Source organism: Hoplias malabaricus, chromosome 8, assembly GCF_029633855.1.
Source record: "Hoplias malabaricus isolate fHopMal1 chromosome 8, fHopMal1.hap1, whole genome shotgun sequence".
NCBI classification, from domain to species: Eukaryota; Metazoa; Chordata; class Actinopteri; order Characiformes; family Erythrinidae; genus Hoplias; species Hoplias malabaricus.
In genome coordinates, this window is record NC_089807.1 from 40,504,575 (window position 1) to 40,517,074 (window position 12,500).

The following is a 12,500-nucleotide window of genomic DNA, read 5'->3' on the forward strand; positions in this document are numbered from 1 at the left end:
AATGCCAATACCCAAGGTTCCTCAAGCAGAACATCACCTAGAGCGTCATGTGAGGAGTTTTGAAGATGGACGTCTGGTATCATTCAGCACCGCTGTCCCGTATTCTGAATCTTGTAGTTTATCAAGACTCAAAAACACTCTCCATTACTATGTTAGCGCCTCAACCGGTTATTTACCGAGAGATCTGGAGAAATCAGCGGCACTGTTCTTTAAGGTCTGGCCTCCAATATCCGGGTATGAGCAGATGTTGCTATGGTTACAGCACCTCTGTGATAAAGCGCTATCCACATTACATTTCCCTTTTTTTTCCGCCTCAAGAAAATGCTATATTTGTTAGCAATTAGTGGTTAATAGAAACAGAGCCTGAGCCTCTGGGTCTGACAGCGTTTAGCATCACACTATCAGGCCGTTATCTCGGTGGAGGTCACATGAGTTTCTGTACAAGGCCGCGTGGACATCTGTTGCTATGGTAACTGTGCACATTTCAGGAAGGAGCTTTCAGGGGGAAAAATAAAGCCCTGTTTGTACCCGGTGTTGACAGCGACTTTGACTGCGAGTGTTTTAGGAAACAATATAATGACATGTCCCAACTTTTCTTGCTGGCGGTTACTGATGGACAGAGCAATAGAAACGTTCAACAATGTCTTGGAATTAATAAATTTTGAATTATCTTGTAGGTGTAAAAGCCAACATCAGTCATGTTGTGGGTGACGCATGAGTGATCAGAGTCTTGGAATTTGTAAAGGAGGTGTATACGTGGGTTTTAAAGAGACACATGCTGCCATCGAGGTCTTTTTTTCCAGGGAGTCCATGGTTATTTCAGCAACACAAGAGCTGGAGCAAAGGGCAGAGCAAAGTAACCAAAACATAAACATAATCAAGTGGCCAGAGAGTCACAAAGGATTAGAAAAACAAAAGAATATGCACATTCAAACACAAATACATACACACACACACACACACACTTACCTCTTGTTGAAGGGGTTTTCCCCGGAAATGACATGGGTGCTCTCAGAGCCCACGAGGAAGCTGATTCGCTGGTAGAAGGACTGAGCGGCCTGCTGCGTGGAAGCTGATTGGGCCTGGCTGATAGTGTCAGCAGGGTCCGGTGACCCACGGCAAAAGAGCTGCGTTTGACAGGAGCTCTGCAAACAGCAGTCCGGGTCCATGCAGTCCACCAGACCATCTACACACACATAAGCAGATTGTACACACATAAATATCACATTAACATATGTAGAAGTAAATTAACTTTTCCACAACCCATTAAAGTCACATCCTAAGGCTTATTATTCTCTGCCGCAACCTGGCTTTTCTCTCAGTGAGAGTTATTAATAACACAACGACAGATGAACAACAACAACAGCGAACCGGAGTCTCTCTGTCTCACGAGCAGCAGGAGACACATCCTGCCAGGAGAACTGTCTCTTAAAGGCAATGTCAGCTACGTTGGGGAACTGATGTTCTCTTTGGTTTGTTTATGGTCAGAAGCTCTGTGCCTTTTAGAATGGAACGGTGTGTTTGTGGGAAAAAACAAACAAAACTATTTTTATGTATTTGTTTGAATTCGCTGTTTGAATTCCCACAGAAATTCAGGTGTAACTCGAGCTGTTTTGTTTTGTAGCACTTTCACTCTGCGTTTACTTTCATGCAGTTAGCGCTCTCCTGAATTTAGAGTCAGTTCCACCTTAAGTGATGTAACTATGGAGCAGGAATAGAGCAACATCCTCATCTCGGTTGGTGCTTTTCAGCGTTTGGAGTCTCTCCGTTGTCTAAAAACCTCCAGAGCAGAGAGAGAGAAAGCCTAGCACCAGACCCAGACACTTTGTTTTTTTACCCATTTACAGACACTGGGGCTTCGTAAACACATTTATTTGAGGCAATAACAAACATGAATTTAATCCTAATACAAATTTTGCTCCAAATACGAGGACTTGTAATGTCCGTGCAGTACTGGGAGCTGAACATTCTGATTGTCCATTGTAAAGCAGGACACCTGGCTGCTTAAATCTAAGAGCAGATCCATCATGGTGTGATACATTCACAGTCTGCATCGTGCGGCCCCAGTGACTCAGTGATCTACACTGTCCTACTTAGACTCTGTGTTTGCGGTGGTGTTTTCCCTCGGGGTCATCGTCTCAAATGAATCACGCTGTTTCCTACATAGGGCACTTCTTTTGAAGCAAGAGTCTCTAGAGGGAAAGCAGCGGTGGCCCCGGAGGAATGCTAATACTTTCCATACTGTTTCTCAATGTTAAACACACACACACACACACACACACACACAAAAACACACACACATACACACACTAGACACTGTAAAAGTGACTTAAACCTGTCCAAATAGGTCTCCATGCAATTATCAAACCCAAATAGACTCTGAATGCTGATTGGTCATTAAGGATTATTTGCATAAGGCAGATGTCTTAGATGACAGCATCAAAAAATAGTGAATAAATAAAAACAACTATTTACAGAAAACAGTACTCTACAGCAGCCACATGGAGAGGTATCTGCACTGGGGCCATAAAGAAGTGTGTGTGTGTGTGTGTGTGTTTAAAGAGCTTTGTGTTTATTATCAAAGCCCAGATTGACACACACAGAAGATGATGATGTCTTTTGAAGGTCCTGTTGTACACGACGCTAACCGTGACTCCTTTCCAAGAAACATAAACGTTAAAGGCGATGTGCGGCAGTGAAAGCACATTAGAGCGGGTCAGCACTGCTCTGTATATTTTCCCACTGTCTATAAAAGAATAGAAGGACCTTAATTAACCCTCCAAGGTCCTCCACAGTGTTTACGCCATAAAAGTCCCCCTCTCACATCCTGTGTAATTATTTCAGATTCACAGCTCATAGAAACAAACAGAGTGTGGAAAGTGCAGATTCTAAACGTTCAGTCCGTACACACTCCGCGTTTGTGAGTGGAAGAGGAAATCACTCTCTCATTACTATTCACAGCTGACTGAAGATGCTGTGTGTACAGATTTCTGTATGTGTTTCATCATTTGTTGACAACAGAGTGTAACAGCGGTGAGGTCAGGGTTAATAGTTAAAAGCAGAATGTAAATTAGATGTAATTACAGTTTGTTAGGTATCTAACTATATAATTAACACAACCTTGTCTCACACTTAAAGCTTTTAACAACTTAACAACATGTCACTGTCACGTTTTTGTGCCACTACAGAGATAAACATATACACTGCTGTTACCAACACCACCCACAAGATGGAGGGTTAGGGTCAGGGTGATGCCTCATGTTTAGATTAGGGTGAGACTTAATAGGGCTTTTCCACAGCATGGTCCCTACGCCACTGGACTCTACTCTCTGTTGGTCACTGGTTGGTTTTCGATTCCCACAGTTCCCCCGCAGAAATGTAATCTCAAACCCAGTCTCTAAGGGGAACAGTGGGCTTTGGAAACCACAACAACGGCGGCGGTAACGTTAAGCGGTGTTTACTCATGGTGTATCGGCGTGTTGTTGTTGTTTGGGACTGAACACAGCTCCGTCATCAGTTCAGACAGATCAGTAGAGTTTGCTCCTTCCTTGTTGCAGCGTCCAGCTCTTGCTGGATTCTTTCGTCGGCCACCGATCCAAGGAGCGTTTGAACCTCTTCAAAAGACCACGGCGTCATTTTACGAGCTGCCGTCGTGAGTCGGATAAAAACAAACGCGATCTCTGCTGCAGCTGGAGATTTTACAGATGGAGAGTTGGTGCTGGTCGTCTGCGTTGCGTGGCGTAGAGTGACGACTCTCTTTGGACAATCAGCGCTCTGCAAGGTTTACACGCCACGGTTTAGTCCCTACTCGACTCGCTCTGAACCACGAGAGAACAGCCACTAAACAAGAACCCGCTTCCAGAACCAGGACCTGATTCACCTGCTGGAGGAGCCGGAAAGCCGAGTAGAGTCCAGTAGAGTAGAGTAGGGAACATGCTGTGGAAAAGGGCTGTAAGTTCTAGGGTTAGTGTTGTGCCTAGTTTTCTGGGCTGTTGTGAAGATTTGAGCCCTGTACTGTACACAGCTCTGGTGTTAACCCAATACAATGGTAATTATGTAATGGAAACTAAAGACACAAACATCTGACCCAAATGACTCTCCACTGATCGAGGGTATTTGTGGTTAAAGGGGGAACTGGGTAAATTCGACTCAGGCCTAAGTTCTGACAGAGATCCAGAACCGCCCCCAAACAGAACCCGCGTTTGTTTTCTCAACTAAACACAGATGGATGAGTAATGTTCCCTTCTTGTTTCACTCTCACTCTCATTTTTGAGGCTGCGGCCTCGCTCAATGTCTGCCAGACCATGAGGCATGGCGTCTCTCCCAGAGCAAGAGGAGGGGAAGAGAGAGAGAGAGAGAGAGAGAGAGAGAGAGAGGGAAGTTCTTCAAAAAGTCAGGACTATTTTCATCGGGTCTTAAAACAGTAGGGTCCTTCTTTCTGTTTTTCCTACAAAGTGGGGATATACTCATCCTGGAAATGTACACACACAGACACACACACACACACACACACGCACACTCAGTGTCTGACCCTCACCTCCTTCATTGTCCTTGCCGTCTGCGCAGAGGGTTTCCATGGCGACGTCGCAGCCGGCCCCCCTCCAGCCGGGCTGACACACGCAGTGCCATCCGTTCTGATCCAAGGTGCAGCGTCCATTACTGTTACACAGCCCCGGACAGCCCTCTGCACACACACACAGGTTCCGTCACACATAGGCAGAGAGAGAGAGACAGAGAGACAGACGGACAGAGAGACAGGGAGAGGGAGGTGTGTGTGGGTGGGTGTGTGTGTGTGGGTGAAGAGGATAAGAAGTCTGTGACAAAATTATGGAAACACCACCTGTTGACAGTTTCACACATTCGCTCAGTCACTCAGTCACACATTCACTCAGTCACACATTCACTCAGACACACATTCACTCAGTCACTCAGTCACACATTCACTCAGTCAGTCACTCAGTCACACATTCACTCAGTCACTCAGTCACACATTCACTCAGACACACATTCACTCAGACACACATTCACTCAGACACATTCACTCAGTCACTCAGTCACACATTCACTCAGTCACTCAGTCACACATTCACTCAGTCACTCAGTCACACATTCACTCAGACACACATTCACTCAGTCACACATTCACTCAGTCAGTCACACATTCACTCAGTCACACATTCACTCAGACACACATTCACTCAGACACACATTCACTCAGTCAGTCACTCAGTCACACATTCACTCAGTCACTCAGTCACACATTCACTCAGACACACATTCACTCAGACACACATTCACTCAGTCACACATTCACTCAGTCACACATTCACTCAGTCACACAGTCACACATTCACACATTCACTCAGTCACTCAGTCACTCAGTCACTCCTGATGAATGTAAGTTCTGACCAAAGGCAGTGACCCTGAGCTTATCCTGGATATTGGTGTTTCCATTATTTTGTCCATGGCTTATGCAGGTGAGGGAGTGTGTGTGTGTGTGTGTGTGTATGTGTGTGTGTGAGAGAGAGAGAGAGAGAGAGAGAGAGAGAGAGAGAGATAGAGAGTGAGACAGACAAACAGACAGACAAACAGACCTCTGGACAGATAATAAAAAGTGGCAGATGACAGAGGTCAGAAGTTCAACGTGGACACAGACTGACACTGGACTCGGCACAGGCCGGTGAGATGCACAACGGCTGTAAATTCACATGAATGTAAACAAAAAAAAATATTCATCTTCATCAGCATCATCTTCACCAACTTCATCACCACCACCACCACCACCACATCATCATCATCATCCTCCTCATCCTCAGCATCGTCATCACCCTCTCAGTGAAACCCAAACCATTTTTTTTAGTTGCTCAAAATAAAAGGATGAAAGAAAAAGCAAATGGTCAATCAGAATTTCAGTCAGAACCCCTGTTCTGTGCAGGCTCACATCAAAAGAGTATTCTTCCATAGCAACTGTTGCTGGGTTGGACAAGCTTGACAGACCACTGGGTCATAATTACATTCAACTCAATGAAACACTGGAAACAGTAAATGGCTGATTTCACTGCAACTAAAACTACACACTTGAAAATGAGTCGATTCCCAGTGACTCATGACTTAGACTCAGATTGGATTCCCAATGACTCATGATTCAGGTAACACATGACATCATTTGGACTCAGTTCATAGTTACTCCTGACTTGACTTAGACTCGACTTGACTTGACATAGTCAGACTTGATTCCCTGGGAGTCATTCCGAATGATTCATAAAATGACATGGACTTGATTCCCAATTGTGAACTTGATTTATGATCTTGATTCCCAGGGGCACGTGATTCAAACTCAAACTTGATTCCAAGTAACACATGACTCGACTCAAACTCAATTCCTAGTGACCTGTGCATTTACTCTGACTTGATTACCATGGATTTGATTCATGGCTCATAAACGATTCCCAGTACCACAGGAATATACTCAATTCACTGTGACTCGTGATTCAGACTTTACTCCCTGTAAGTCCTGAGTCAACTTGGTCTTGATTCTTAGTGACACGTTTGTTTGAATGGGGCGTTTTTCCAGCTTGTCCAACCTAGCAACAGTAACCATGACAGAAAATGTTTGTGGGCGGAGCCTGTACAGCATAATTAAACCATGATTTGAGTCAGTGAATCGAGTCAATTTTGCCCAAAATGAAACAAGAAATAAAACAGAAATAAAAAAAGAGCAAACGAGAATAAAGTAATGGAGTGAAGAGGAAGAGAGAGAGAGGCCTGTGAGTTTTTAGAGCTGCATCCATGTGAAGCTACAGCACACAGAGAGAAGAGAGAGAACGCAAAGGGAAGAGAGAAAAGAGAAAAGAGAGAGAGAATCCTGGCATAAAGTATAGAGAGGAAGGGCAGGGGGTGGGGAGTGTGTGGCACCTCCAGTGCTATACTTTCTGCCCAGGGCACATTCTGCTGCACAGTACAGGAGAAGAAGGGCAGGGTGGGTAGCAGGGTCTGAGGAGGGCAAGACGGGGGCAGAAGAAGGGGGACAAGTGTGGGGCAGAAATGGGGGGCAAGAGTGGGGCAGAAGGGGAGGATCAAAAAAAGGGGCAAAAGCGGCAGCAGCAGCAAAGACAGCTGGACCAACAGACATCAGGATTCAGGCTACAGGATGCATGAAGACCCCAAAACAAAATGTCAGGACACGTGTGTGTGTGTGTGTGTGTGTGTGTGTGTGTGTGTGTGTGTGTGTGTGTGTGTGTGTGTGTCTGTGTCTGTGTGTGTGTATGTTTTTCTTGTGAGTTTGCTAACTATGGACTGGGCAATGGATGACTGCCTGCCCCAAGTTCCATCCCATCTGTTTGAAACCCATTAAGTGCAACACGCTTGGAGGAGAGCACTAACAGCACTTAGTGAGTGATGGGAGAGAAAGAAAGAGAGAGAGAGAGAGAGAGAGAGAGAGAGAGAGAGAGAGAGAGAGAGAGAGAGAGAGAGCACGCACAACTGTGTTTTCTAGGACTTCAGTCTTGTCTTGTGAGTCTTGTGTGTGTGTGTGTGTGTGTGTGTGTGTGTGTGTGTGTGTTTTGATTGGTCAGGACAAACAGAGATGAGGGGTGACCAGAGAAGAATAAATCACAACAGTGAGGAGACACGCTGACGTCGTGCTTTAAAGACAGAAAAAAATAGAGGAAGGAAAAGGGGGAAAAAAAGAGAAAGAGGGACAGGGAGAGAAAGAGATAAAGAAAGAAGGAGAGGCAGTAGAGCGATTGCTTTTAAAACAATCTCCCTGGGTCTGAGGTTTACCTTTAAATCCTATCCTCTCTGCTATCATGGGGCCGGGAGGAAGGACAATTCGGGAAAGAAAAAAGCAACGGAAACAAACAAACAAACAAACAAAAACAAAAACAAAAAAGTTCTGAGCACTTGAGTCCAGCATACAGGACATTAGAGAGTGACACAGGCGGAGGGAGGAGAGGAGAGAGGGAGAGGGGGAGGAGAGGAGAGGGGAAGACAGGGAAGAAGGGAAGCTGGAGACAAACGACAGAAAAACACTGAGAGAAGACAAAGACGTTCGAGACGCTGGAAGACGGCCGCAGAGATACTCAGACGTTTGCCTTTAAAGAGACATTTAAACATAGGCCTTCTTTCAATACACACACACACACACAGGTAACATACAGCCGTGTGCAAAAGTTTGAGAGCACCTACTTAAAGCACATATATTAATGATTTTCTAAAAAGATTTTTCTAAAAGATGAAATTAATGCAATAAGCTACAAGTGACGGTGTGTAACTGTGATATTTAACGGGTTTCACGTGGCTTATAGTTTTTATAAAATGTTGATCAATATAAAACATTATAAAATATATCAATGTTCAATTAATAATGTATTTTTTTACCTCCACAAAACTATTCCTTCACCACACAATGTAGTCCATTAACAGTGAGCACTGTTGCTAGGCAACATGGGCATGAAGGTTTAACTCTAGTAATGTGGCATAGCTGCTCCATGAAACAAATGATTATTCAAGGGTTTTTAAAATGTGTAGAAAAGCGTAAGTTGGTGTCGTCTGTCTGAAGGGACTCTTATTCTGAAGGAGAAGTTTCAGGAAGTAGAAAAGTGTTTCTGTCCCGAACTCTCACACTGTTCTCACTGGGTTTAACACAGTGACTCATTAATGAAGAGTTTAGATGGTGTGAGGGGGTCATAGGTGTGTGTCTGTTGTGAATTATACAAAGGCTTTGAACTTTGACCTCAAATAATAATAATAATAATAATAAATTAATACCAGAAATATTGATTTTATAATTACATTTTAAGTCCTGGTTTTCTCATTGCGTTAAACTCAAGGCATGGCTCATGTCATAGTTATGAGAACATATCTTCACTTAGAAAATCAATAAACTTTCCACACGGCTGTACGTATCATATACGTGTCATATATCACAACAACGGTCACAGATTTAATCCAGCATTTAAAACAACACATCACTCTTATGACCGTACTTTTACAGTTTTTCTGAAACACGATGCTTGGTGTAAAAGGAGAAAGTGGAGAAGAGAAATCCTCTCAAGCCCAGACTGGGACGTTAGAGACTGGACCTCTGTGAGAACAGTGAGGCGACCTGCTGCTCCTTCAGTGTTTAACATGAAATAACACGTCTGTAAAACTGTATAAAAATCACAACAGAAGCCCTCGGTTTACAGCAGCAGAGAAAAGGCTGGACCCACCTTTCGGAATGTTTTTAGAGTCTGATTTAATAATGATTTAATAATGAAAAAGAAGGTATTTAAATATATTTTAGTCACTCGGTCACTTCTGGGACCTTTCTATATATTATTTTATATTTTTGACCATAATTCAGCGTGTGTTTATCAGTGTATTGTGCGCACACACACACACACACAGAGACAGAGGGGGTGTGTCCAAACTTTTGACTGGTGCTGTACAGCTTTCTAAAAAATGATTAAACTCCACGGTTCATGTTCATTATTTCATTAAATCTTCAAAACCAAATGCTGAGGGCTGTGTTTGTGCATGTGTTTGTGTGTGTGTGTGTGTGTGTGTGTGTGTGTGTGTGTATGTGTGTGTGTGTTTTCAGTGCCATGTGTGAGTTAAATGCAGACCACATTTTGTTTTACATTGGCACAAACAGTTGTAAGTAAACACAGGTTTATACGTGAGTGTATGAAATAAATGTTGTTTTATATGTAAATGTGTGTGTGTGTGTGTGAGAGAGAGAGAGAGAGAGAGAGAGAGAGAGAGAGAGAGAGAGAAGGAGAGAGAGAGAGAGGAGAGAGAGAGAGAGAAGGAGAGAGAGATATAGAGAGAGAGAAAGAGAGGAGAGAGAGACAGAGAGAGAGAGAGATAGAGAGAGAGGAAAGAGAGAGAGAGAGAGAGAGAGAGAGAGAGAGAGAAGGAGACAGAGAGAGAGAAGGATATATATATATATATATATAGAGAGAGAGAGAGAGAAGGAGCGAGCGAGAGAGAGAGAGCGAGAGAGAAGGAGCGAGAGAGAGAGAGAGAGAGAGAGAGAGAGAGAGAGAGAGAGAGACTGCTCAGCAAATTGGGGACATTTTGTCAAGGACAATCACTAAGGGCATGGCACTGGATTTTGTGACAGTTTGAAAAGAGATAGATGAAGAATCGCAGTAACAGTAGAGCAGAGATATTCACGAGAGAGAGAGAGAGAGAGAGAGAGAGAGAGAGAGAGAGAGAGAGAGAGATACAGAGAAGTCATTAATGTGACAACACGTCATCAAAGAGCCAAACTGGGACACGAACGACAGAAAAGAGGAAAAGACACAGTACCTTGGATATACGTCTCCGGGTGAGCTTTAGAGGAAAGAGAAGCACAGAAAGAAGAGAGAAAGAAGAGAGACAGAGAGAGAGGAGTGGTTTAAAAAGAAGGCAGAGATATGAGGCTCATATGAGAGGTGGAGGTTTTACTTGGTGAACCCAGGACTGTGCTGTGTCCCCGGCTCCTGCTCGGCTTTTAAAAGTGAATAAGAAAACAATCTGATTGGACATTGCAATGGCACCCTAACCCCGCCCCCTGATGATGTACTCAGTCTAAACCAACCCCTTGTTTTTAGGTGTTACTCCACTCTGCAATGGATTACTGCGCTGCCACCGGCCACGAAAACAGCAAACAACATCTCTGCCGTGTCCCAGCGCTGTGGTCTCATTGGGTGCATGAGAACAAAGCTCTAAATGTTATTATAAACAGATGAAAAGATCTTTCGTTAAATAATTTAATATTGAGGCGGGTATTGGGAGCTGTTGTGTTATTTGTTGTGTGGTGTTTGCTTTTTATTATGTGATGTTGGGGTTATTTACAGTGATTGATTGTGTGTGTGTGTGTGTGTGTGTGTGTGTGTGTGTGGCACTGCTGTACAATGTGAGAGGTGTGTGTGAGACATTGGTTAAGGCTCACACAAAGATCACCTCACACTCGCTGCACATCCAAGCCCAATCTTCTCTCTGTTCCCTTGCTCCCTGTGCCCTTTCTAGGGCCTAATAAACAGCTCCCAAGAGCAGCGTGGCTCTGTCTCCCGACTCCTTCTTTGAATCTGATTGCAATTAAAAAAAAAAAAACCTTTGTAGATTTACATATATTGTATAATAATAAATAATAAAAAAATATAAAATATTTCAAATGCAATTAATCTTTACTTTAATCCATGAGCCGTTCCCACCTTAATGTAGCACCAGCTCGGTTCAGTTCACATGCGTTTGTATTGATACAGTTCTTTAATTTACAAAATGCATTGGCATCAACCCCTTTTTCCTCAGTTGATATTTCTTCCTTCCACTCCTCATACACTTACACATGACCAGGACTAATAGTGTTCATACATCACACACACACACCTATATAAACCCACACAGACTCATCACCCAGCCGTAAATGGAGCGCAGCCGAAAGCCCCGCTGAGAAACCACCACCGCGTCCCATTTCTAAACGTTACAAATTCAGTGTTGGGAAGAAAAATAGAGACTAACTCGGTCATCAATCTAACAAACCTCAATCCCTCAGCTTTTCTGACAACAAGGAGAAGTGGGAGAACAAAAGAACTGCAAGAGAACTGTTCACATGTCAGTGTTTTCAGCCACTAGAGAAATGCAGTGGATCTGGAAGACGCTGCTGTGTGAGGCGAGGAGAACTGATCGCTGATCAAACAGCACAGGATGAGTGAAGTGTGTCATAGTGAACATCACTGCTTAGCCAGATGTGAGCCAGATGTGAGCCAGGTGTGAGGTGAGGATGATGGCATCCTGTTGGTCAAAAGACGTAAAACGTTTTACTGGTTGCTAACACTTTACAATATTTGTGCATAAATTAGCATATATTAATACATAATGAATTAATGCATAATATATCAGGAAATAACAAAGTATATACATCAATGACCACGTTAGTCATACATAAATAACAATGAACAAGTGTAAACATTACGTATCAACATCTTGTTAATTCAGTCGGTTAATTAACACTATGAGTTGCCTCATTAATGATTAAGATCGTTTACATATTGGATCTATTTGGATACTGTGTGTTACGCATCTCTGTGCACTGATGTCGGCGAAATTGGAGTTATGGACATAAGCAGATATTAAGACTATTATGAGTTTATTAAGAGCTTTGTAACTATTTTCATGAGGTCACTCTTGACTTTAGGGTTGCTATTGGCCACATTAATTAATAAATACATTAATTAATTTACTTAACCCACTTACACACGGAGTAAAGTGGCAGAAAAAAAGACCACAAATTAGTCACAGGCTTTTGTTTCTGTTTAACACAAATATCTCAACATTTTACCCTCACAGTTTATATATCGTATGTGATATAAGTTGTGACTTATTTATAATCTCGTAACCATTTAAAACACCTACTGAACTCTTAATCTCTTACTCTTAAACACACAGTATCCAAATAGATCCAATATGTAAAGGATCTTAATCATTAATGAGGCAAGTCATAGTGTTAATTAACAGACTGAATTAACAAG

At 43.0% G+C, this 12,500-nt stretch overlaps 1 protein-coding gene across 1 annotated transcript in view; it reads right to left on the reverse strand.

Moving 5' to 3' along the window:
- tenm3 (teneurin transmembrane protein 3) overlaps nt 1-12,500 on the reverse strand; it is a 128,814-nt gene that overhangs the window by 89,992 nt on the left and 26,322 nt on the right. Inside the window, exons 10-13 of the mRNA XM_066678290.1 lie at nt 10,297-10,320; nt 7,783-7,803; nt 4,538-4,684; nt 970-1,186 (exon numbers count right to left, since the gene is read on the reverse strand). Coding sequence (XP_066534387.1) covers nt 970-1,186; nt 4,538-4,684; nt 7,783-7,803; nt 10,297-10,320 — 409 coding nt within the window. The remainder of the gene's footprint in view (nt 1-969; nt 1,187-4,537; nt 4,685-7,782; nt 7,804-10,296; nt 10,321-12,500) is intronic.